The sequence below is a fragment of the Crocodylus porosus genome, unplaced genomic scaffold (genome assembly GCF_001723895.1).
Source record: "Crocodylus porosus isolate Cpor-Errol unplaced genomic scaffold, CroPor_comp1, whole genome shotgun sequence".
Lineage (NCBI taxonomy): Eukaryota > Metazoa > Chordata > Crocodylia > Crocodylidae > Crocodylus > Crocodylus porosus.
The window spans coordinates 7,434,329-7,457,634 of NW_017728935.1; the positions used below are offsets into that span (position 1 = coordinate 7,434,329).

The window sequence follows — 23,306 nt, forward strand, 5'->3', positions numbered from 1 at the left end:
CAAATCTGTGTCTGCATCAAAGGGACGCTGCTCTGAAAGCAACAGAGCTCAGCTGGTATAGGGATTTAATAATGCACTATGAATGCTACACAGCAAGAGCATGCACCCCTACACACACATGAGCAAAGGGGATGAGGTGGGATTGGGTAAGTGAGACCTGTGAAAGAGGCTGATGGGAAGCTTGAACTTGATGAGTGAAATAATAGGAGTTGGTGGACGCACCCCAGTCAAAGTACTGAGACAAGTGTCCAGATACGGAAGATTTTTTGGTGGCCTTTTATAAGTTTGCTCAGCACATTTCTAAAATACACTAGAGCCTGTATATGCAATTGTTGGGGGTGTTTCCTTCCTGTTCAGGCAGCTGGTTTAACATCTCCCATCTTTTCTTCAGTTTTTCTACCCCAGCTTTTTTTCTATAAGCAAATTAGTGCCTTATAGTATGGATTGGAAAGAGGGTGGAGAGCAAGATCCCGCAGGACTCACTAAGGTACAGTCAGAAGGGCCTGCAAAAGGCTTGCCTACTTATGTGGAAGTGTAGATTTCCTTCCCTCTAGTGCGCTAGGTATTTTGTGTTTTCTAGCGAGCTGCTTTTCTCCTAATGGGCATGGGCCCACAAAACCGATTACTGAAAATTAAATGAGGACGGAGACTTGTAGCTGGTCAAGTGCCCTGTCACAAATGCCCTGTTCCCCGTACCCTACAGTGAATACAAGCTAACATATATAGCAGCTCACCCCTTTCTTTCACTGAGCTTTCACTTGGGACCTGCCCGCGGGCATGTTCGTGTACAGAGTCACTGACAGGCTGTAAATCCCCGGCTTCGGTAACCTCCAGGTAACCTGTAAGCCTGCACCCATGCCCTAAGTGCAGAGTAGCAGGTGTGGGTGCCTTGCAATGTAGCATTTTGACATTAGGAAAGCAGACCCAAAACCTTCAGCAGTGTAAGCTTTAATTGAAAAAAAAAAAAAAACTGGGCTGACGAGGATGATCTCACAGCATTTATTAGATCACAAGGAGGTCAGAGTGAGACCAGCTCAAAATGAAGGGGAAAAATCCCTCCAATACTTACTGTGTCTATATAAAAAAATAGCAATTTTGTTTTTTGTACATGACAGTGAAAACTCATGATCTTAGTCAGTTACGGAGCTGAGGTAGTCGGCATGTATTCTGGGGGCATAAGGTTGGCTAGGAAAGCTGCCACAGCTGCTGCGATCACCACCATGAGGACTGGAATCCAGAGGCCGAATTGTCTCTGTAAGAGAGGAGCGAGTGGTGTCAGTGAATCAGGAGCCAGGGAAAATGGCAATTTTATCCCTGATCTAGGCACAAATACAGACAAACTTTCCCCTCGCGTCCCAGCACGTGAAAAACCACTGTCCCCGGCACCCATCTCTTGCTGGCAGTCTGCAAAAGCCTCAGGCTGCTCAGCCTTATTTGCAGCAGGCCGTAGCAGGCGCACTCCTACTTTTGATTGTCTTCCCTGGAGCTGATTGAGCTCGTCCCGGCATTGATGTAATTTGGTCAGGCAGGAGCGGTACTCATCGCCCAGGGCCTCCAGCTCGGCGCGGAGCTCTGCACACTGGAACGAAACCCATGGTCATTAAACCAGTCACCACCGCGCTGCTCGGGTTAGGGGTAGGGGAAACGAGGTTGGTGGGAAAGGGCCCACCCGGAGCGCTGAGCTCCTGAGGGACTTTCACTCCCACTGTGAATAGTGTTGTCTCAAGGGTAAGTGAAGCTTTTCTTTTTGTCAGGGCAGCCTGAAGGAAGCCGGAGGACGGTGGCGGGAAGGAAGGTGCGTGGCCACCGCCTGTGTGTTGTCAGGCTTGTGGCTTGCAGTGCGGTTATGTTGGCAGCAGGGAGAAGAAAAGTTAATTCCCTTCTTTCTCACTCCAAAAACATAAAAAAGACCGTAATTAAACACCGTTGAGAGACTGTATGCAGGAGAGGAGTCCTCGACCTGCTCCCGCAGAGACCCTCCCTGACTCCGATGAGTTCAAATGGATCAAAAGAAAGGGCAGCCCTGGCCTGGGCAGCTCTCCTCCGGGCAGGGTTGCCCTGAGCAGGCCTTTTCCCGCGGTCCCATCTAACTGGGTCCAGCTGTGCTGTCTCAGGGGCCGTTTTGGAAGGAGCTGTTGCCCTCCCTGCCGCCTCCCCAGGTAAGGAAGCGTCCACTTTCATGTCTTGGTGCCGAGGGGATGCTCCGCTCTCGGGGCTGGGTGCGGCGCGGGGGTTTCGGTCAGCTCTGTGGTCTGGGCTGGGGTCACCTGCGAGGTCAGCTCTGCGCCCGCTGTGGCCTGTCCCGACTTGGCCTCGTTTCCTTCGGCAAGCCTCTGCCTCAGCTGACTTGAACTGGGCCCCGTGTCCAGTGCGCTGGAGGACATGGCCTGGGCTCACCAGGACACGCCGTGCCCCGAGGGAGCAGAGGCCGCAAAGGGGAAAAGCTCATCCTGTAAATCCCTGCAGGCAATCCCTCCGTGTCTCGTAAACAGAGCCCGCAGCCTGGGCAAGGGTTAAGGACAGGAGAGAGCTGGGGGGAGATTCCCCACAGCCCCATCCCATGGACCGTGCTCAACTTTGCAAGAGCCGGTCCTTTATTTTTCATGCACGCCCCTGGCCTGACATGCCACGAACCTCCCCGCTCGGTAAGGTTCCCCCGGACTCTCCCTTTCTGTGAAGCGTGGGAGCGGGGCTGCGCTGGGGCGAGCAAAGCCACAAGTTATTGCTAGTGCGCCATTGGCAATTCCTCAGAAGCGCTTTGCAGAGGGCAAACTGCCGGCCAGGCCCGGGGGAGTCTGCTGGGATGCCAACTCCTGCGCCCTTGCTGGGTGCATCTCTGCAAAGCAGTGCCTCCCGCAGTACTGCCTGCTGGGGGGCTCTGTCCTGCCTGTCCCACCACCAGGAAACGAGGCAGGAGCAAGGGATTGCTTGGGTATCTGGCTGTGTGCAAGAACCACTTTTAAATGCGCCTTTTGACGCTAGTTCCTTGTGCTAGGTACAAAAGTGCTCCTCTCTCTTTCATCTCTTCCCAAAGGTGATAATCTCAGCTTTGGAGTGTAAACTGCTTTGGAGGATTATGCACACCTGTGCTGGTTATTTTGATAGCCCTGGACTTTTGTCCATCCAAAAGTTATCTGCAACATTTGGGCTGCTGTACAAAGTATAACTTCAGCCTGTAAAGTTTTGGCTAGCTGTGAAATATTTTGTGAATTTAAAGATAGGGTAAACAGCTTGAATGTCCCTGAATGTTATGCCACTTGGAAATAATTTGGAGGAAAACCAGAGGGGGTTCTGCTGGGGTCGGAATCGGTGTCACTCGTGCGTCCCGAATCAGACAACTCAGTGCCATTAGGATGGATGCTTTTAAAAATCATTGGGCAACGTTTTCATTTCTGCCTTTGAAGGCATTTAAAAATAGCAGCTAATCTTCTAACAAGATCATTTAATCTCATCAACAGACTTAGTCACCTGCTCACCTCTTTTTCCTTTGCTCTGAGCGTAGATGTCCTTTTTTGCAACTGGTCCATCAGATTTTCCTTTTCCTCATCTTGCGGCTGCTTGAACAGAGTGTTTTGTATTTCTTTGACAGGGCTGGGGGGCTGCTGCATAGTTAAAATTTGATCTAAAAAATAGCCAGACTTCCAATGAAAAACAAGTCCAGGCTTTTAGTCTGCATCTTTATTGCTCTACAAATTGATTCTTAACTCTGCATGGTTTTTTTTTTTAATGTATTTGGATACTAAGCAACTGGGTACAAGAGTGGGAGATAATTTAATTTTCAGAGGGCTCTGTCATGGGGGCGAATTGATAATATTTAAAAACATATATAACTGGAAATGTTAAACAGAAATTGGGCAATGAAAGCTTTTTTTCTGAGGAGGGAAAGGTCCAAATTCCCAAATGCGGTTGTTTAATTGCAACTAGCCCTGAACTCCAAGGAAAATAGAAAGAAATCCTAGTAGGCAAAAAAAAATATTGGCATTGCCACTGAAACAGAGTTTGAAATCAATTTAATTTATTGTATCAATTTAATTTATTGTATTTATATATATATATAACGGAACTAACGTTTACATCAGCTAGGAATATAGCCTGTTGTGAACAGGTGACATTTCCTTATGCTCTGCTGATGAAGGCTGCACATGAAGTTACCACTTAACCTCCTCATTATATTAGAAGCGTAACAGGCTTCTAGCATCTGCGTTACACATTTTGCTGACCTTTTCTTCGTATCACCTCTGCCTGAGCTCTCTGCTCCTCAGACTGGGTTTGTAGCAGGTCTGTGAACAGAACAGGACACTATTATTGCCCAAGATATAACACATCCATTTAATCAGAGGCATTGCCTCTTCCTCTTCTAAACTGCACTTTCTCCTACCTCAACGCTCCTCGGATGTGGCCTTTCAGTGGTAGCTAGATGGAAACTAAGGCTTGATAACTAGCTATGAGCAGATTCCCCATGACTTGATTCATTTCACTTCCCAGGAAAATTGCGCCCAGAAAACTGTGCTGAAAGTAGTGGGATTGCATGCCTGCACCCAAAGGTATGCAACTGGACCTGAGTCTCCTGATGCTGGTCTTCTTGTTAGAAGAGTTAATCTCCAAATAACCAGCATGAAGGTGTTATTCTGAATGGAAAAGCCTAATGTTCTTCCAGCAGACCCCAACAGGGCTGCCTTGTTGCATGGATAGGGCTGGGCAACAGCATCAAGTGCACCAGGATGCAGGTGCTGCACTGATGTCAGCGAGAGCAGGGCCTGACCTTCAGCCCCCCCCCGCATCACTACTACTTACTGTGCAGGTGACTGAGGGCTTCTTCCAGTGTCAGCTTCTGGATTTGTTCATTTTTCAGTTTTTCTGGAATTAACAAAGAATTGATCAGTAATAGTTTGCCACGGAGAACACAAACGCTCTTAGTATTTCTGCACAAGTGTGGCTGGCTTCCTTTCCCTACATTTTCTATAGCCTCTGGAGGGTGAAATGAAGTGTGCTGGGAGCTTTAGTTTAGTAATCTAAACTGAAACCAAGTTTTTCTTTAAGTTGCAAACAATTTAGGGGCATTATTTACACGTGTCTAAAACAATATGACTTAGCCACTGATGGGAGCCTGATAGATACGGCTTTGTTTTGGTTTAATTTAAATGAAGTTTTGTGGGGTTTAATCTGTTGTACAGGCAGAGATGTCATTAGATTGCTGTTCATTTACTTTTATTTATTACATTTAAAATAGTAACATGAACAGTAATTGATTTTTCCAGCGTCTGCCTGATCTGATGCTTAATAATGTGATTAGCATCCATCTATATTCTGAGCAATCACTGTCCATTACTTCAGATAGTTATGAATGCACTCATTCTCTACAGGCACATGGAATGGGACTGTATTTTCCCAAATGACAGCTAGGGAAACCTGAGGCGCAGGGAGGTGAAGTGACTTGCTCAGGGACATGTAAAATGTCTGTGGCAGAGATGAGACTCGAGCCCAGATCTCTCTCTTCTGAGAGTTGCACAGCTTTCTTAGAAGTCATTTTTCACAATGGGGGTAAGGAACAAATGCACTTAGCATAGGTGCCCCATAGGATATCAAGGTCTCCTCCAAGTGGAGGTGTCCAAAACCACAAAAAAGGGTTTTTATTAATGTTGGGCTTTAACCACTGGGATTTTTTTACAGTATTTTCTCATATCAGAGTTGTGTATAAGCTGCCCTGAGCCTTTTTTTGGAAATCTAAACAGATACAAATCTCTGACACAACTCTTTCCCCTCTGCTCTGTACCTTCCAAGGCACTGACGTGCTGTGCCTTGAGCACGTTGTCCTCCTGTAAGACCTGGATTCTGGAGTCGAGATCCACGTGTTCGTTCTCCAGGCGGCGCAGGGCCCCGTGCAGCTGGTTGTTCTGGGAATCTGCCCACTGCATAGAGGGGAATCACAACATCGCGGCATTGCACGCAGCATCCTTCCAAACCAACCATGGGGCTGGCTTCTAAACATGCGAGGCAGCCTTTGGGCGTCCGCTCCCTTACAGCTCCTATCATTTAACCACAAAACTAAAGCTGCTGTTTGTCCACCAGCATGTGGATTTGTATATTCTGTTGCTACTGCTGCATAACCCTGAACTGCAATGCAGCCTCATCTGGCGTAGGACATGGGGAATATATAACTACAGATAGGAGTGCTGCACAACTGTGCAGTCCAGGAAGAGAGGAATAGCACTGTGAATTCAGTGTCTCAGGGGGAAGTTAGGCAATTACTCCAACTGGAAGGCCAGGACACCAGTGATGAGGAGGGGATGACGTTTCATGGAGATGTAACCGGTTGGTGTACAAAATACCAGACCAAGAAAAATCTAACGATCCCCTAAATGATCTAATTTGGAAGAGGCGTGACAGTTACCATGGCAATACTATCTTTGAATGAAAGCCATTCAATGGCACTGTCTTATACCTGTGGTTTCTGATAGACTATCACACAGTGCGACCATATGTTAGCGTGAACCTACTTGCAGCTTATTCTGCAGAATGTGGAGCTTGTTCTCTAGCTCTGTGTGCTTGCTGGTCATCTCACTCCAGTCCGCTTTTAAAGTCTCATAGTGTTCTTTCCAGAGGGCACAATCTTCTTCCGAGGCAGCCAGGGATCTCTAGGAGACAAAACAACAGTAATAGTAGAGTCCTTTTACTCCGCTTAGGAGTGGTCAAAATAGGAAGCTGCACTGAGATAACAAGAGTGTTGTAATTTCATACCCCTTTAGTTAAACTGGTGCCACTTTAGATTGATTTAATATGCATTTATGCCAGTTGATCTTACACTGGCAAAGTTTCGGTGACTGATTCAGCAGCCCTGGTGCCCGTCCTTTAAGACTCCCTGCTCCATGTATTGACATGAAAAGGGCTGCAAAACTCCAGCAGCGAAGAAGAGAAATTTATAGGGTAATTTGTTTGGTTTCCTACTTATGTATGTGCTAAACTACAGCACGAATGCCACATATATCCTAATGAGGTGTGATTTGCCTCTTCCAGGGGATGTGCTAAGGATGTTCTTAGCAGTCTTTGGGAAAAGAAGGGGAAGCCCTTTCTGCACATTTGTACTACAGTGTGACTGTAATTGCCCTGTTTTTGTTTCCTGAAGCAGCACAGAAACATCCTAGAACATGGTGCCACCTCCTGGATGCAGAGAAACAGGAGTTTTTCCAAGCACTCAGGGCTTTATGCACAACAGTGGCTTTTCCTGTAAGTGCTTTGAGATGGTACAGGGGCATCATTTGAATTCCTGTGCAGTTCAGCAAATTGAAGCCATTGGATTATGTATGTATTTTGCTTGTATGGGGAGGGTTATGTACAACTGAAAATACCAATCCCCTGGCCCAGAGAACTGGACGTGGGCCAGCTTTTCTAGGGACAATATTTAACATTTAAGATATTTTTTTTAATCAACTTCAAAGCATGGCCATACCGAACCTGCTCTTCTCTCAATGCGCATTTCAAGAAACGCAGTAATATTGGAGAGACAAATCCTACAACTGGTCAAGGCAGTAGCTCTTCTCTTTCTGACTGTGTTTAACCTATCCATCATGTGGTTCATGCAATTTAAAAACACTCCTAGTTGTTTTGAATAGTAACAAGTGCAATCCCTCTTTCACTGCAGGGGAGAGGAGTTTTGCCACTGATTTCAATGTGAGCAGGATTTGGCCCGAGGCAATTGAACTGGTGTCATTTTTTTCCGGTAGCCTGGGAAGTGATGCAGCCAGGATCCCTGCTCCTCACCCGAGTGTTCTGGAGCTGCTCTTCTGCTTGGAGTTTCTCCTCAAGCACCTTCTGAATGGCCTCTTTTGCCTTCTGTTCATAGGTCTGCTTTTGGTCCTCCATCTCTATCAGGATCTTCTTCACCCCCTCCTTGGTGCAACTCTTTAGAGGAAGAATTGAACTGAGAGTTGGTTAACCATGAACAGCCAGGCCTCCACTGGTAAAACAGAATAGATCAGTCCAAAGACACTTGAAAGGTCTTAGTTGGTCCATCCATCGGGCTCCAGCTCTAACACAACCCCTGTGGCTTTGTGCTGGTTCTGTTTTCTAATATCTCCACTATCACCACCCTCAGCAGATTATTCCCAAGTGTGACGGACCTCATCAGACCACGTGCTGTGTCAAGGCAACAAAATTAGCAGCAGTTAGAACAGCAGTATGACAGAGAACTTAATTCTTTTTTTAGACCTACATGGATTCAGAAAATGCAACGCAATTCAACTGTGGCCTTTCACAGGCAAGCCATGGTTTGTTTTTTGAAGAGCTGAGTTGGTTACCTGGGTGCAGGTCTGCAGCTTGTTTTCCAGGGTCCTGAGTTTGCACTTCAGCTTATCTTCATTCAGCTGCCCCTGAAAAAAAACCCAAATGAGTCTTGGTCTGAAAATACCGAATTACACCGTTACTGTCTGCAGATTCCTCAGCGTTTCCATTGTTTCTGTACTTCAGATTGCTCACGGTTTTTCTGCTCTTCTTTCCTTTCTCTTTTGTCCCTATAGCAATGACTGTATGAGTGATTTGGATCTGGGGAAATTCTTCTTAACATTTAAAGTTGAAAATAAACCTGAGAAATTTCAAACTTTTTGAGGAAAGGGGGGAACAGCTTTAAACACGTCCTGCCTTCCTCTCCCTCCTGCCAGCTCTACCCGGTGCAGGAGGGCAGGGGCTCCCAATGAAAGGGAAAGTTAAAGGCAAAAGGATGTGTAAGAACCTGCACTGAGACCAGAACTGGCCACGCAGCTTTCTTTCAATGCTGCCCAGTTCTCTCACGTTGCAGTCTTCTCTGTGCTGTGCTCCTCTTCTTAAAAAGCAGATACAATTTTAAGACTTCTTTTGCATGTAAGATACTAGAAAGAGACATGACACCCAACTCTTCTTGCAGGCTTTTGAAACCTAAGCAAAATGAATGCAAAAGGGGTGCTTGTACAGGCATAAATGACTATGCAACGTGCTATAGATGGGAGAGTCAGGCCTTGTCTATATTTGGGTTTACTCATAGAGTTTTCAGGGGCACACAGCTCTTCTGCCAAAAGGGGATAATTTCAGTGGAACATTGGCAGAAAGACTTTTATTGCCAGAATAATTACATCTATATGGAGCTTTTCACAACATTTTCCCCCTTTCGCCTAACTGACATAGCTAGAACACCCAGGCTAAGTGCAGACCACGTTGTAGCCCTCCATCTGGAAGGGGCTGGTAAGAAATCCCTGATATGACCCTCTTGGCTCTTCATTCCCATAGTTTTAGTCAGGGTTGTTGTCTTTCTTGTCTCTGAATCCTCCTAGATGGCAGCTGTTTTTTAAGCACTACTACCAATCCCAGTATTCGGCCTTGACAGCCAGAATGCAAGTTCAGAAAGGAGCACATAGTAGGTCCGAGGAAAGGAGCAGCATGCATGTTTACAGAGGTGACCAGTGATTTTTTGGGGTGCCTTAGTTTTGATTATCTGCACGGGATCCCTTGGCTCAGACTTCCAGCTATGCCGAAAAACCCAATTTCACGTGACGTCAAATCAACAGAAATTGCAGAACACTGGTACTTTTTGGTCTTGGTTTTGGCTCAGAAAATTGGATGTCTAAGTGGGCACTCCTAATAAGTTGGCTGTAAAACCCCAGATGCTCCATGTGCGTCTATCAGGTGATTTTTTTTTTTTTTTTTTGCTGCAACTGCAGTGCTTTGGCTTTCCTCTGATTGGTAGATTATATCTGATGTTTCTTCCCCTCTGTTTCCTGCTAGTCATTTTAATACTTAGTTGGCGGTTGCAATTTTAAGCAGTGTTCATGAACTGTATTAGTTTTACATAAACACCACCCCTGTGCAAAACACAATAGAGAAAAGGGGGTCTAATCTGTGGCAGAAACAGGGTTGGCAGCTCCCACCAAAAACACCTGTAAGCTAGGCGCAAAGACCCGAAACTTCCAAAAGCCTGGACCAAGAAGCATATTAAAACGATGCATTTGCACATCAAACTTAATTATGTTTTGCTAATTATTGTGACAACGCTAAACTTACTTAGCTGCTTTCATCTGAGAGTCTCAAATTATTTTAGAAACCATGTTTAATTAAGCTTTCTAGCCGCTTTGATGCTTCCCTTTTCAGAGGGCAGCCTTCCCTCTCACCGAGGCACGGATAGCTGCTGTGCAAGCCTCCTAAGCCTAGACAGTAACACAGCAGAGACAGAACCCAGCAGGCAAAACACTGAGCCCATCAGTTTAACTGTTTGTCATCCTCCTGCTGTACCAATGAGCCCATTCATTTAGATGCACCCATAAATCTAAATTAAGATCCTACAAGGTTTCCCAGCATGACTTAAATTATAGCCAGCACATTCTTTTCCTTTTCACTTCATAATTGTTTGATGGCTCTTAAGAGCTGCCCCTCTATCTGATGCCATATCTCATTACAGCAGCATGGCAACCTGCACCTCTTTCCCCACACAAATGATTTCAGAAGGGACCTGCTGAGGACTTCGTTTGTCAGCTGTGGTCTGCAAAGCCCTGCTTACCTAGTTCTTTTTTCTAGCCTATCCTTCCATCACAAGGTCCAAGATACTCCAATTTCTAACTGTAAGGACCAATTTCTAACTATAAAATTTATTTGCACTGGCTTCAGTGCCAAACCAGCTGCAAGGTCATTTTTACTCTCTCTGAAGAAAAGCTAAAAAGCAGAGAAATCTTTCTTACAGCAAAGATACTAAGAAGCAAAGGGCACCCACCTGCTTCTCATCTGAGGTTTCATGGCTACTTCCTGCCAATGTGTGTGTTAGCGTGTTTTTTCCTGCTCCTAATATATATATGAAGAAACACTGCAAGGCGGAAGTTTCAAAACCACAGCATATCTAACACTATTTTTTTTTTTTCACTCCATCTCATCCAATTGCTTGGCTCTTCTGTCCTGACAGACTTCTTTCAGATACATTTTTGCAGCATGGTTTCAAATCAACTGCTGTTTTAACAGCCTGGGGTGGTTGTTTTTTTTTTTTTTTTGCCATCTATTTTTTATTTTAAACTCTTATTTTAAATGGGGTCATAAGACCAGTTGTATAGTGGCTTGCAACTTCCAGAAGTAGCAGCTTAACTCTACTTTGGTGCTTTTGGGATCCAGCATTGTTACTGGTAAATGTCTCTCCATGGTAAACTGGACAAGGGACTTGGGCGGCAAGGGCTCTTTCTGCAGAGCGTGTCAGCAGGTGCTTAACATTTAAGTGTGTGGGCTTAAGCCCTGTTGAGTCATCCGACATCAAATGCTTTGCTGAACTCGGGGCCCTGGACCTGCGTTCTGGGGATGAGCAGCCATAGGATATACGCTGCTACCCCAGCTGGCTTTCGCCGCTTGGGGGGTTCTCTCAGAGAGACTAAGCGGTGCCCTTGCTGCGAGGGACTTCAAGCGGTAGAACTGAGATAATACACGAGTGGTGTTTATGCGGCTGTCTGTGTTCTGGATCAGGGGCGTAGGTAGAGGTGTTCAGCTCCCAAAGCTGTGAGACTGGCATCCTCACCACAAATGAGTTCCTTTACATTTGTGAAAGTGGCATAAACTGAGAGCATCATTCTGGATTCCTTCTCAGGCCCTCAATTAGCAGGGTGGGGCCTTGGCACAGCGTGGTAGGACCATGCAAATCAGTAGGCTGCTAGAGAGGTTATAGAGGATGTCCCCTTTGTTCCTCTTTGCTTATCTGCAGGAAACAGTGAAATGGAGGTGTTTCTTCACCAGTATCTCCTTGACTTAGAAAATGGCTTCTCAACCATCTTATTTATTTACTTATTTTGTGGGGCGAAGGGAGGGATTTCATTTGGGTTTTGTTTTTTTTAATTAAAAGGCTTAGATAAGTTAAGCAGAAGTTTGTTTTCAATTCAAAACAGTTTCTTCTTGGCAGATTCTGTGCACTCCTCCCTTCTTACTCTTTAAGGGGGAAAGTAAGCGTTAGAAATGCGGGCGGGGCCTAATAGGGACTAAATAAAGCCTTAGCAAAATATTAAACAAAAAAAATCGCACACCACATTTTTCAGTTTAAAGATTAAAAGAAAAATGTTGTTTCCCTCCAAATAGTACCAGAAAAAGATCTTGAAAGTTATAGAAGCCAGCCTCCTTTTCTGCCTAATCCTGTTTTTCAACTGGTCCTCAAATTGAACGATGTTAGGGAACAGGGTAGGGAAGTTTTTTTTTGCAGGCTAAACAGTTTGCCGACACTGCTCCACTTCAGATCCATCTTGTTTCAGTCAGGAAAGCAAAGAAATCCCAGTGTGTGTTAGTGGGTAGAAACAAGAGATGCAGCATCTCCCTTTGCACACTTAAGACTCAGAAGGGAGCTGGGATCTCCCATGCCCAACACCACCCAAAAGCCCCAGCCTGGCAGTTTGGTACCTGCCAAGATTTTTCTGAGGCTTGCAGCAGCGTGGATAAAAGCCCTTGTAAAACCACCATCTTCTGCTTCAGCAACAGCTCTCGGTGCAGCGCCTCCTGCAGATTAAGTAAGAGATCCAGACTCATATAGGTTGCATCTACACATTCAATTAATGCGCATTACCTAGGGTGCATTGAATCAAGGACCAGAATTGTGGGGTACTAGAAAAAAATGAGAATTAACCTGTTTTAATGCACATTAGCTAAAGAGCACATTTTTTTTGATGCATTAAAATAGGCCAACGTTCATTAAAGCATGTGTGTAGACATTGTTCTAGTGCCCAAAGCTCACCAGAACATCCCAGATAAACCCATTTAATCCCCAGGACTTCTTCCAGCTATTTTTCACTCCCCCCTGTATTTGAGAACCTATTTTCTGGACTACAGCGATTGCTTCTTTGGTTCTCCTGGCCATGCTAACACTAGATGGGGGTTACCAGCTTAGTAGAAGTATTGTGTTTTACGTTTGCCTTTCACCTACTATTAGAACTGTATTTGTGGGTTTTTTGCATACTTACCTTGAGGTAGTCGGAAAGCTGAATTATTTCCTAAAAGTAAAAGAAAGGTGCATTAACAACCCAGGATACCACTTGATATTTTTTTTTTTTGGACCGAGTGGAATGGGAGATTAAAAAAACAAAGCAAAAAAAATCCAAAAATAAAAAAACCCCAAATCAATTCGTAAAAGACTAAAATTTTGCAAGAAACAGTGACAAGTGGAGGAGTTTGAGTCCGGGAAGTCTGGAGGCCAATAATGGGTGTATATAGACAGTCCTCTTCTAGTGCAACAGAAGCAGTAGTTTCATAGGTCTCAGTTTCCAGCATACTTTGTCAGCTGTCTTCTAGGAGTAATTTCTTCTTTGTTTACATAAATTGTCTCTTGGATACGAGGGACAGGGGATTCTTAGGTATTTCTCTACCAGTTCTTGTGTTCTGCTTACCTTATCCAACACTGCTATTCCACAACTAAGATAAGAGAGAGAAAAGTTATTAAGGTACACGTGATACAGATTTTGTGGAAGAGACCAGAGCAATGGGTACATTAAAGAGGTACATTAAGAATATCCACTAGACAGAGGTCCAGCCAGAAAGATTAGTATAGGGTGACAGGGGCAGCTCTCAGGGCTGGATCTCCTGCCAGCCCGCCCACCTGTGTCTATGGGGCAGTCCATCCAGTCTCACCTGCCATAACGTCACTGTTCTCTAAACTGTTGGTATAATATGGGAAACTATTAGTGCCCCAATGCCACGGGGTGCTATGTGCAGCTCCAACCTGCCCTACACCACAACCCATGCCTTGCAGATGGCATTGTAGTTCTTATGATCTTCAGCCCCACACTGGGCCCCATAATCCTCCAGTCTGGACCCCAACTGGATCTCGGCAGCATACTCCACCCTCATTCTGGGTGGTCTCACTCCCTGAACTCTTCCTCCTCTCAAGTGTGGCCCCCACCCCAGACCTTTGGCCTCACCTCCAAGGCCAATCTGAACCCTAAGCCCTCAGCTTTGGGTGTCCCTCTGGCCCTTTTGACCCATCTGGTCCTGGCCCCAGCATCAACCAGTCAAGGGTGCCTTAAAGCCAGGCTTCTAAGGATCTAGCCCACTTTCTCACCCAGGTCCACCTTTTCAGCCCTACTATAGAGTTACCCACCTAGTTGTGGGAGCTGGAGTTATTAAGGCACCCCAGCACCCCTTTCACAAAGAAGGTAACTGGCCTGGCATTTCCTGGGGGCTCCCACATCACTAGGAGCCCCATCAGGTCACCCATCCCCAGCAGGATGCAGTTTAAGTTGTGCCCAGGACCAAGAGCCTCCTAGCCATCCCCATAAACTCCTGCTCTTACCTCCTGGTTGTTCCTGCTGCAGCTACACTAGGTAATGCTCTTACCTGAGCAGGCAGCAGCAGACTGCTGCCCTTACATACTAGGTTCTCCCAATGCCTGCCACCATCAGACACCTGCTGGATGCCTGACCCTGCCTGTAAAGTGGCAGGTGCCAGCAATGCCTTGCCACATATAGCAGTAAATAATGCTAATGCAAAGTGATTCTCCTACAGAGCTTTCTTTATGACAGCCTCAGGGTATTTATTCTGCAGCAATCTCTAAATTCACCTCCCTACTGAGGAAAGCTTTCAATTGGATAGGTGACCAAATACTTACTCTGTTTGCTGGCTCGAGTCTTTCTTTATTGTGCTAGAATCTGCAAGTGTCTGAGTGCCTGTGGAAATAAAATTGAGATGATGTGGTTCTGGTTCCTAAGTTGTAAATAAGTAGTATGATCGCAGCCATTCACACTTTCCTTCCACATTTAAGTATTGCTGAAATGCAGCCATTTCTAGGGTGAAACATGGCAGTTGAAACCAGCGTACAGCAACACACCCTAATTTAACACAAGAGGCATGAAGAAATCTGTCCACAGTCAAAGCTGGAAGTGGGAGATAAGCAATTAGACGAGTCAGAAGTTGGCCAAGGCCCTGGTAAACAGTCCTGCCCCTGCATAAAGCAGCAGCGCTTTTTAAATTGGGAAGGGGCCTCCTCTTCATATCGGAGATGAACAATAGCTCCTCCAGCACCATATTGACAGCTGGCTGGGGTACTGAGTTCATGATTGCCTCTGTAGAGAGCATCATCTACCAAACTGGTGTGTTCGTCATATCTGGTTCAGAAAGGGCTGATCAGACCTGCTTGATAAACAATAACTTCTCTTTAAGCACTTGCATGGGGCTACTAGCAAGAGGAGCTTTGCATTATGTTACTAGGGGGTCACATCCTGCTCCTATATCATTGCAGTTCAAATGACTCCAAGATTTCTGTGATGCAGGATGAAGCCCACGCTGAATGGACACCTAAGAATATTCTTTTGCAATGGAGGCAGGCTTTCTCTGCCTGCTCTAAAAGATTTCCCTTGAGCTTTGGAGGCTTGAATACAACGCTGTCTTGACCTGAGCCACCCTGAATTTGGTTTTACAAAAGCTTGCCAGCCTCACTTCCCCTCTGTACCTTGGCTACGTTTGGAGATTTCTTTGCTGAAGAAGCTTTCTGACGAAACACCACAGAAGCGTGAGTTGCTTTCTGCAAGGGGCATTTTGAGGCTGGGCTGAAGGTGTTTGTGATGCAACAAAGGCATGCTGTTGTTCCAGGAGACCTGAAATGAAAAGTTAATTGCATTTATTTAAAATAAACTGTTAAATATCAGGAGCCAAAAAGGTTAATGTGCTTGTATACAGGGTTCTTCCATAGATTGTGTGGCCAGCCTGGGAAATATCAGTGGTGGAGACTGAAGGAGAGGGTGAGAGCAGGCTCTGGGCATAGTTTTTCAGAGGTGCCAAGTACCTGCAGTGGAGTCAGTGTGAGGAGTTGGTCTATGTGGTGGAGAAGCCGCTGGCAGAGAGGCTGAGAGGGAGATCAGCAGACAGGGAAAGAGGGGCTCTCTGACAGGCCAGGAGGCCAAAGGCTTCTCGGTTCATACTGAGAACTGGAGAAAAGCTTTCAGTGGTCCTAAGTTAGCAGTCCTTATCTGATACTAGTGCTAATGACTAGCTCTCCACACGCATATGTATTTGTTCCATTCTCCTCAGAGGTGCAATGAGTATTTTCTGGACTGCTAGTAGTCAGGGCCTGCTTTAATTTTCTCACCACGACCTCCTCTTCTTTGCAGATCCCCTGAGGGCTCGGATGGGGGTGCAGGGGAAAAGCATGTCGATGCAGCCACCAAAATATAGTCTGTCAAAGGCATCAGTGCCACATGCATGGAGATACTTGTTCCAGGTTCTTGTTGACTGCCCTGGGATTAATGCTAGTATGCGTTGGGGGATGTACACTAAATAATTGCCCTGCACATTTGGGCATTATACAGGAGACCAAAGGGCTTGGCCAGGCTTGTGGTCTCTTCAGTTGTTGTTTTACTGTCTTTGGTCACTCACTGCAACTTGGTCTTTTAGATAACAATACTGGGTAAGAGGCCAGGGGGTAGAAAGGAAAGAAGCTGAAAGTTTCCTGGCTGCCTGTGTGACACTAGAGCCTTCACACAGGAGCTTAATTTTCAATAAGTGCATTAGTGCAGCTGTGTTGGACTAGCGTGGCTACCTACATCTCACTGCTGGTTGGGTGCAACATGGAATAGGGCCTGCTGTGCAAAAGGATACGGAAATTAGGGAACAGTCAAATGCTTGCTATTGGAGAACATTAACATGATTGAAGACAACAGCAGGAAGTCATGTTTCCATGTGATCAACTGAAAAAGCGAAACGCTTATGATAGTAGTCCCAGCCTTTTGGTGGGAATGTGAAAGAATTATGCACAAGGGGGAGGAGTTGGTTTGCTGTCAAAACGGAGGTTTGCGCTGTGAGACATGGCTGCAAGTCTCTGGGATCAAAACTCAGAATATGGAGTGCAGAAGAAGCAGGTAATGAGTGGCATGATAAAATGTCACCCTGGATTGAGTATATGGAGTCTAATGGCAAAACTGGAACTTTCCTTCCAGTGCTTCCTGGCTCTGACCCCACTCCCGTGTTGACCTCGGTGGACATGGCATGCCCTCGTACGAAGTCACTCAGCACCCATGGAAAACGTGTGACCCCGTTACCTGGAGGGTTGTGGATGCTCTCAGATCCATCCGTGACCATACGCTCAGGGGAGTCCATGTTCCACCGTCTTGTCCCAGAGGCACTTGTGTTCCCGTGGGAGGCCTCCCTTGTTTCTTGTCTTCTTCAGTCACTAGGTTCCTTCTTCTCAGGAACTCCTGTTGGCGGGAGCTCTGGGACTGCTCCTTCATCTCTTTCTTCCTGTATTGTCCCATACGGCGACACGTGGTCACGTTGTTTCGCCTCCGCAAGTTCTCGCGTGTCTCTTGTCGCCGCTCACACCTTTCTTCATAACTCTCCTTCAGACTCCTGCACCGATGAAGGGTCTTCTCAGGTCGACCGATCATGGTGTCCACCGATGCTACCCTAGCCTCTAGCTCTGTCCCGGCGGCTTGGGTGGAGCTCTTCCCTAACGAAAGTAAGAAAGAGAAAGACACCAAAAGTAAGTGTCTTTCTGGACACTTTACAAAATAAATTAGTGCATATGAGACTTTTACAGATGATGGACGCCAGGTCTAAGACATAGGCACAGTTCTAGAGTGATACCCGCTGCATCCATGGAACAAGGCTGTGTCATGAAATACAGATGTGCTGACAGAAAATAACCATTGTGTCTCTGTCCCTGAATGCACATGCGTGTGCTAATATGGGGTACTCCTTGAACTGGAAAATCAACTTCAGTTTCACTCATGTCTTAAGTGATGAGACTTATTCTGCAATCTATTAAATCTTGCCATTATCAAATCTTTTCTGCTATTCTTCTTCTTTGCTCGGTCTTACCCTCCTGTTTCTAGTTATAATCCCTTATCCTATTTAAATAAATAGACAAGCAACAACAATGATTTCTCATACTTCTGTAGTAATAGGTTTGTAGTTTGTTCCTGCATGCCTGTGTTTTTCCAGCCTTTTGTATAGGACCCAATACAGGTGTGGGAAGTTTTGCTACTAAGCGTTTCATGCAGCTGCATGCATTTGTAAATCCTGCTTGCCTTGTGCAAGCACAGAGGTGCCTGGGGAAGGAAGAAAGTGTTACTGCATTGCATGGATATGTACAGAATCTCATTTGAAAATCCCTGTTTGCTTCCATGCCATCACCTTAAGGAACTCATAGCCTCTGAAGATGATGCTCACCTCCAACATGACCGTGCTCCTTCTATTATCCCCTCTGTCCCACACTCACCTTTTGCAGTAGCTTGACTTAAAGGCTACATTACACTTTGTGCTTCACACGTTCTCCTTCCTTTTCTGTCACCAAGGCTTGGCTAGCTGTAACTGTGTCCTGAATTCGCCCAGCTAGTTAACACTGCATCCAGTCCCCTACTGCTATAAATAACATCACTCCAGCGAGAGACTGGTGGATGCAAGAGTGGAAGCAAGAGGAGTCTGGCACTGCATGGTCCAGGGAGTCATTTTTGCTTCCACTTCCGTTGGCCTAAGCAAAGCAGGCAAGTCGCGCCAGAGGCCTGTACTAAGAATGAGCTCCTTTGTTTAAGCATTACCTCCCTACAGGGTAGGGTGTTGGTGGGCAGGGTGAGCTATAGCCCCTTCCCTCTCTACCCAACTGCAAGCTTCATTGTTCTTGTTTTCCTGGATTGTGGCCACATGGAGGGTATTTGGGTCTTTGTCGCTTCCTTGGGGAGAGAGAAAATGGAACGCAATGCTCATACTGACAAAAGCCCCAAAACTAATATTACTCTACTTCATCCAAACTTTCATTGCCAGTTAAGGGATTCCCTGTTCCTTGATCCAGCTGGATAATCCTTGAGCACGTTCCGTGGACGCTGCTTGAGCTCGCTACGCTTCTACCCAGGCGCTTGGGGTTGGATAGGTGCTTGGGGGAGTGGGAGTGTCTGCCACTCCCATGGTGTGTGCTGCTTGCCAGTCCAAGCATAACTTTTGCCTTTTTTATTTTCAATGGCTGCGCTGGAACAGTTTTTATTCTGGCTTCTCTGATCTCTTAAGAGCTGTGCGGCAGCCCTGGGGCTAGAATAGCTGGCTGGCTTTCCATCAGATAAGAGGATCCAACTGAGAAGCTGGTGCTCGTGTTATTCATCTAGCAGAGTTAGTGTGGATTCTCACTGGTGCAAGGGGGAAAAGCAACAGGTCCCCAACTCTAGTACTTTCAAAAGGGCTCAGAACCAGCAGAGTAATCGCAAGCCTTTGGTGCAGGGTGGGATTCTCCAAGGCATGTAGCATTGGCCTAGCTGTACCAATGAGGTCAATAAGGGCAGGGCGTAGGCAGGGCTGGAGACTCTGGACAATCCCAGATTTACAAACTGTTTAGTATCATATTGTCCAAGCCCTGGCATTCAGTTATAAGTATCCTACATCTGACCTCAGAACAAAATGTTCCCCTGAGTCGACTGGGAGTAACACTGATCTGAATTGCTCTCCTCCTGACTTACACCAGCGCAGCTGTGATCTGGATTCACCACTTTGCCTACACCAGTTTCAAAATACGAGGGAAGCTTCTGGTTGGAGTATGAAGAATTGCCTGGTTCTAGGTTTCAGTTTCAAATTGGATTGCAAGGCTGTGGACCATACATGGCAATGTACATTCCTGTGACAGGTATGTAAATTGGTACTTCTGTGTCACGCATGAAGTCTTTGTGGCCAGGCTTACATTGCTGGAACAGGTGGCTCACAGTCTGTTAGTAAAGTCCAGTCATAGCAAACATAGTCCAGATTCTCATTAGCATATATTACATTGTTTTCATAGCAAATGCTCATAATATTCTTTAAATGTTATCTTCAGCTTGGCCACTTGCTTCACAATGGCGCTCAGAAAAACCCTCAAGAGTTGAAAGGTAGACAGAAGGGGACAGGTACAGAAAATCAAATTCCTCAGCAAGCCCTTTCAGGCTCCTGTTTTTATCTCTCTCTTTCCCCACTGCCACTTGTATAACTCTCATCAGCGCTGTACCTGAGAGCTACATTTTGAGAAAAGAGGGGGGCTTCAATTAAAGTGAGACAAAGAAAAATTGATTTTAGGAGCCCAAAGAAAAATGAACACAAGAAGCAATTTCATTCTATATTCTTTTGTCTTCAGTGGTTGAGAAATTGCTGACTCTGATGGAAAACTTAAGGCAACTAATGTTTGTAAGGTGGGTTGAGGATTTTTATAGTAAAACTTGCCCTCCGAAAAGCTACATAACTATAACAGAACCAAAATAGAAGCATACATTTCTTTTGCTGCCATGTTGTACTAACTAATTTCCTTTTGAATTGAAAGGGACTCCAGTCCAGTAAGATGATATCCTTTTCTTGTTTGTAAGTAGGCAAAATGCATGCGTATAAAAAATCAGTCTGTTGCTTCACAACCTCATCCATCCAACCAAGAAAATAAAGACTCAAATGATTACACTGAAAGACAGAAATCACCTTCCGGATGATTAGGTTGCACTATACGTTTGTCCTGTGCTCACATTTGTTTAGAGATGTGGTTTACCCTTAGAGCTTTAGATGTTCCTGTAATATCCCTAATTCTAATCTCATTTTCCAGTCCCCTCCACCAGGGTCTCTGAAACATTATTGGGGTGAACTTTCATTCCGAGAAGTCATTAAATGCAAAAAAACAATCATTTCTATACAGCTTTCTTGCTTCTGCCTCAATGCCTTCCTACTTCGGACCTCCTCTCTCATGCTCCCTTGTGTACACACATGCACAGACCCTTTCACAGCACAGCAGGCTGGTGCTGGGTCTGGTGAACAGCTGCACAGGCTCTGAAGTAGACAGACAGACAGATGAGGCCTGTGCTAACACCCTGGACGTACACATCCTGAAAACCTGAAAGCAACAACTGGACCTGGCTGTGGACAACACATCTTGGGACAAAACGTATAGAAATGTCCCTGCTCCCTCGTCTGTCAGCCCAGGGCAGAAATCTCTTTCTCTGCCGGTATCTTCCCACAGTTAAAAAGTGTCTCATCCAAGGCCGGAATTAGGGTGCTGAGCCCTGCACATCCTGTGTGAGCCTTATGCGCTGGGAAGCCGCCCATTACAAACAGTGCCGTTGCCTTCCTGCCTGCTCCAAACATACACTTTGCAGAACCTCCCAATTATGCATCCTGAGACTTTTTTTGTATTTCTCTTGGATTTAACACAGATCCCTTTTAGAGCAAGAAAGGAGCAAAAAGAAAAGTGTGGTCCATTACTCACCGAGCAAGCTGCTGAGGCCTCTCTGACAAGCTACCGGTTTTGTTTTCTTCCGCTACCACCCCAAGTCAACCATCCCTTGTTAACCAGCATGCCCTTTATCTCCCCTTTGCATGCTGTGCCACTCCTCCCTCCAAGGGAAATGAATAAAAGGAAACCCCAACTTGCTGTTAAGTTACAACTTCCCACGCCAATAACGTGGGCTGAGACCGACATACGTTACCCGCTTCTCCTGTGTCAGGGCTTGTTGCTGTTCATCCACAAAGAGCTGTAGAAGTGAAGGTCTTACCTGGCTCGCGATGGAAGCCCAGAGGTGGACGCACGAAATCACTGATCTTCTCCCCAACCTCTGTTAAGCTTCAAGGCAGAAAGAGAAGGCTGAATACTGGGGTATGGGGCATTAACTGACATCTCCATTCCAGCGACTGCATTGTGCTGCCATTTTTTTTTTTTAATACAACAGGAAATGTGCTAAACCACAATGCTTAACCCCGGTTCCTGTCTTGTTAGTTTGTGACATGGTACAAAAAGCTAGCAGGCAACTTGAAGCCAAGTTCAATATGGTGGTTTGGTTATCCTGAGATGTAAGAAGCCTGGACTTTTGCTATCAGCAGCCACTGTTATCCCTCACTGCACATGGAAGCGGTGCATGGATCCAGGAAGCTATGCCCACAGCACAGCAGGTCTTTTATTATGCTTGCTGATCCCTGCTAATTCCAAGGGGTCTGGGGTTAGGTAATTCCACCCAGGGTATAACAGCAGTTGGTGTCAATGGAGTAACCCTGGAAGAAATCCCTAGGAGAAGCTTAGCTCGGGTGACATGGCTCAGCTGTGTGTAACATTGCTTCCATTTTGTCTGCCGATGAAACAGCTGCCTTGGGAAGAGGAAGGTGTTTGTACACTAATCCAGCGTACACGTGCGTCTGTATGCTGTGCTAGAACGTGGCAAAGATGCAGCACTTTTAGGGTACATTTGTGTGATTAACCATTTGGCCATCAATGAAAGAATGCCTTCAAAAAGGTCCTGATGCAAAGCTCCTTGAATTCAACGGAGAGGACCTAACTAACCTGAATTGGGCCCGAAAGGAATAAACAAGTCTCTTTCAGATTTCTGTGTTTCAGGTAGACTCCCCTCCAGTTCTTCATGTGTCCTTGGCAAATACTTTATTATGCCAGCTTAGCTTTAATTTACGCTGTGTTTCAATTACTCCTTTTTCATTTTTTTTTTAAACTTCAACTGAGATGTTATAAAATGTAATCAGCAGAGACAAAAAGAACATGCACATATCATGTGATCCAATAACATAGTTAATGATGCTTTTTAGATATTTAGCGTTGTTGAGTTTGAGGACTCCCTCCTAACTTCACTGATGGATAATGTGATCCCTAAAACTTTAGATGTCCTCAGCTCCCATTGAAATCACTGGGAACTCAATATTTGGCTTGCAGGGAGTTTTGGGTAGTTGTCTAACTCAGAACTGATCCCAGTCCATCCAAATGCTATTATCTGCATTAAGCAATGCTATTAGCTCTTGCAAGAGGTCACTTTGGGTAAGTATATAAAGACAAGCAAGATACAGCCCAGTCCCTGTTCATGGCACCTATGCATTGCCTCGGTGGAAGTGAGGAGTAATAATGGTATCAGTTCAGTAGGAAAGGATGCTATGGGGCCTGGTGCTCCTCTCACTGGAACATAGGAAGAGGAGAACCAGGCCCTATGTTAAAGGGAGTTCATCCTGGGTTTTCCTAACATGTTGAAAATAGATGTCTTACATAGTGGCTCTTCTTGGGACTCTGTGTGACGAGGAGCCTAGAGATTTAGTACTAAAAGTCACGAGGGCTCTTGGAAGAGCAGGAGGCATGTTGGGGGCTGCAATGGAGCGGGCAAGGGCCACCTCCTCCTTCCAAGAGCAGATCCAAACCCATCCACTGTTAGTTGTGCCCTCTCAGCCCGGGAAATGATTTTGCTGCTTTAAGCAAGCCTCATCTCCAGAGAGGAAATGGAGGCGGGTGGGAGGAAAAGTTAAGGATAGTCAGTATTGTCTCAGTGGTGTAGGTGCCTAAGCCACTTTGAAAGTCAGAGGCATTTCCAGCTTCTAAGGACATGACTACGCAGCAGCCCATGAGCTTGTGGGCACATGTGTTAAGCCTA

At 45.8% G+C, this 23,306-nt stretch overlaps 1 protein-coding gene across 2 annotated transcripts; it reads right to left on the reverse strand.

Annotated features, from left to right (window-relative positions):
* Positions 1–414: 414 nt before the first annotated feature.
* On the reverse strand, positions 415–23,292 carry TRAF3IP3 (TRAF3 interacting protein 3). Of its 2 annotated transcripts, none has more exons than XM_019546850.1 (16): positions 21,444–23,292; positions 17,001–17,407; positions 15,416–15,560; positions 14,576–14,633; positions 13,359–13,383; positions 12,936–12,965; positions 12,379–12,474; positions 8,295–8,366; positions 7,759–7,899; positions 6,498–6,635; positions 5,774–5,909; positions 4,795–4,857; positions 4,221–4,280; positions 3,477–3,622; positions 1,466–1,579; positions 415–1,252 (listed from the first exon to the last, which is right to left on the reverse strand). In XM_019546850.1, exons 2-16 carry the CDS (start codon positions 17,343–17,345, stop codon positions 1,139–1,141), a joined length of 1,683 nt encoding a protein of 560 aa, XP_019402395.1. In that variant the 5' UTR covers positions 17,346–17,407; positions 21,444–23,292; the 3' UTR covers positions 415–1,138. The 2 variants fall into 2 exon arrangements, with proteins under 2 accessions (XP_019402395.1, XP_019402394.1); XM_019546849.1 differs by having other exon boundaries at positions 21,158–23,292.
* Positions 23,293–23,306: the final 14 nt, after the last annotated feature.

Excerpts from the sequence above, each read along its gene's own strand:
- TRAF3IP3 (XM_019546850.1), bottom strand. The coding sequence starts at position 17,345 with ATGATCGGTCGACCTGAGAAGACCCTTCATCGGTGCAGGAGTCTGAAG. Across the intron at positions 7,900-8,294 it reads AGCTGCAGACCTGCACCCAG|AGTTGCACCAAGGAGGGGGT; the intron begins GTAACCAACTCA and ends CTTCCTCTAAAG. Across the intron at positions 1,580-3,476 it reads TCAGAGCAAAGGAAAAAGAG|TGTGCAGAGCTCCGCGCCGA; the intron begins GTGAGCAGGTGA and ends GTTTCGTTCCAG.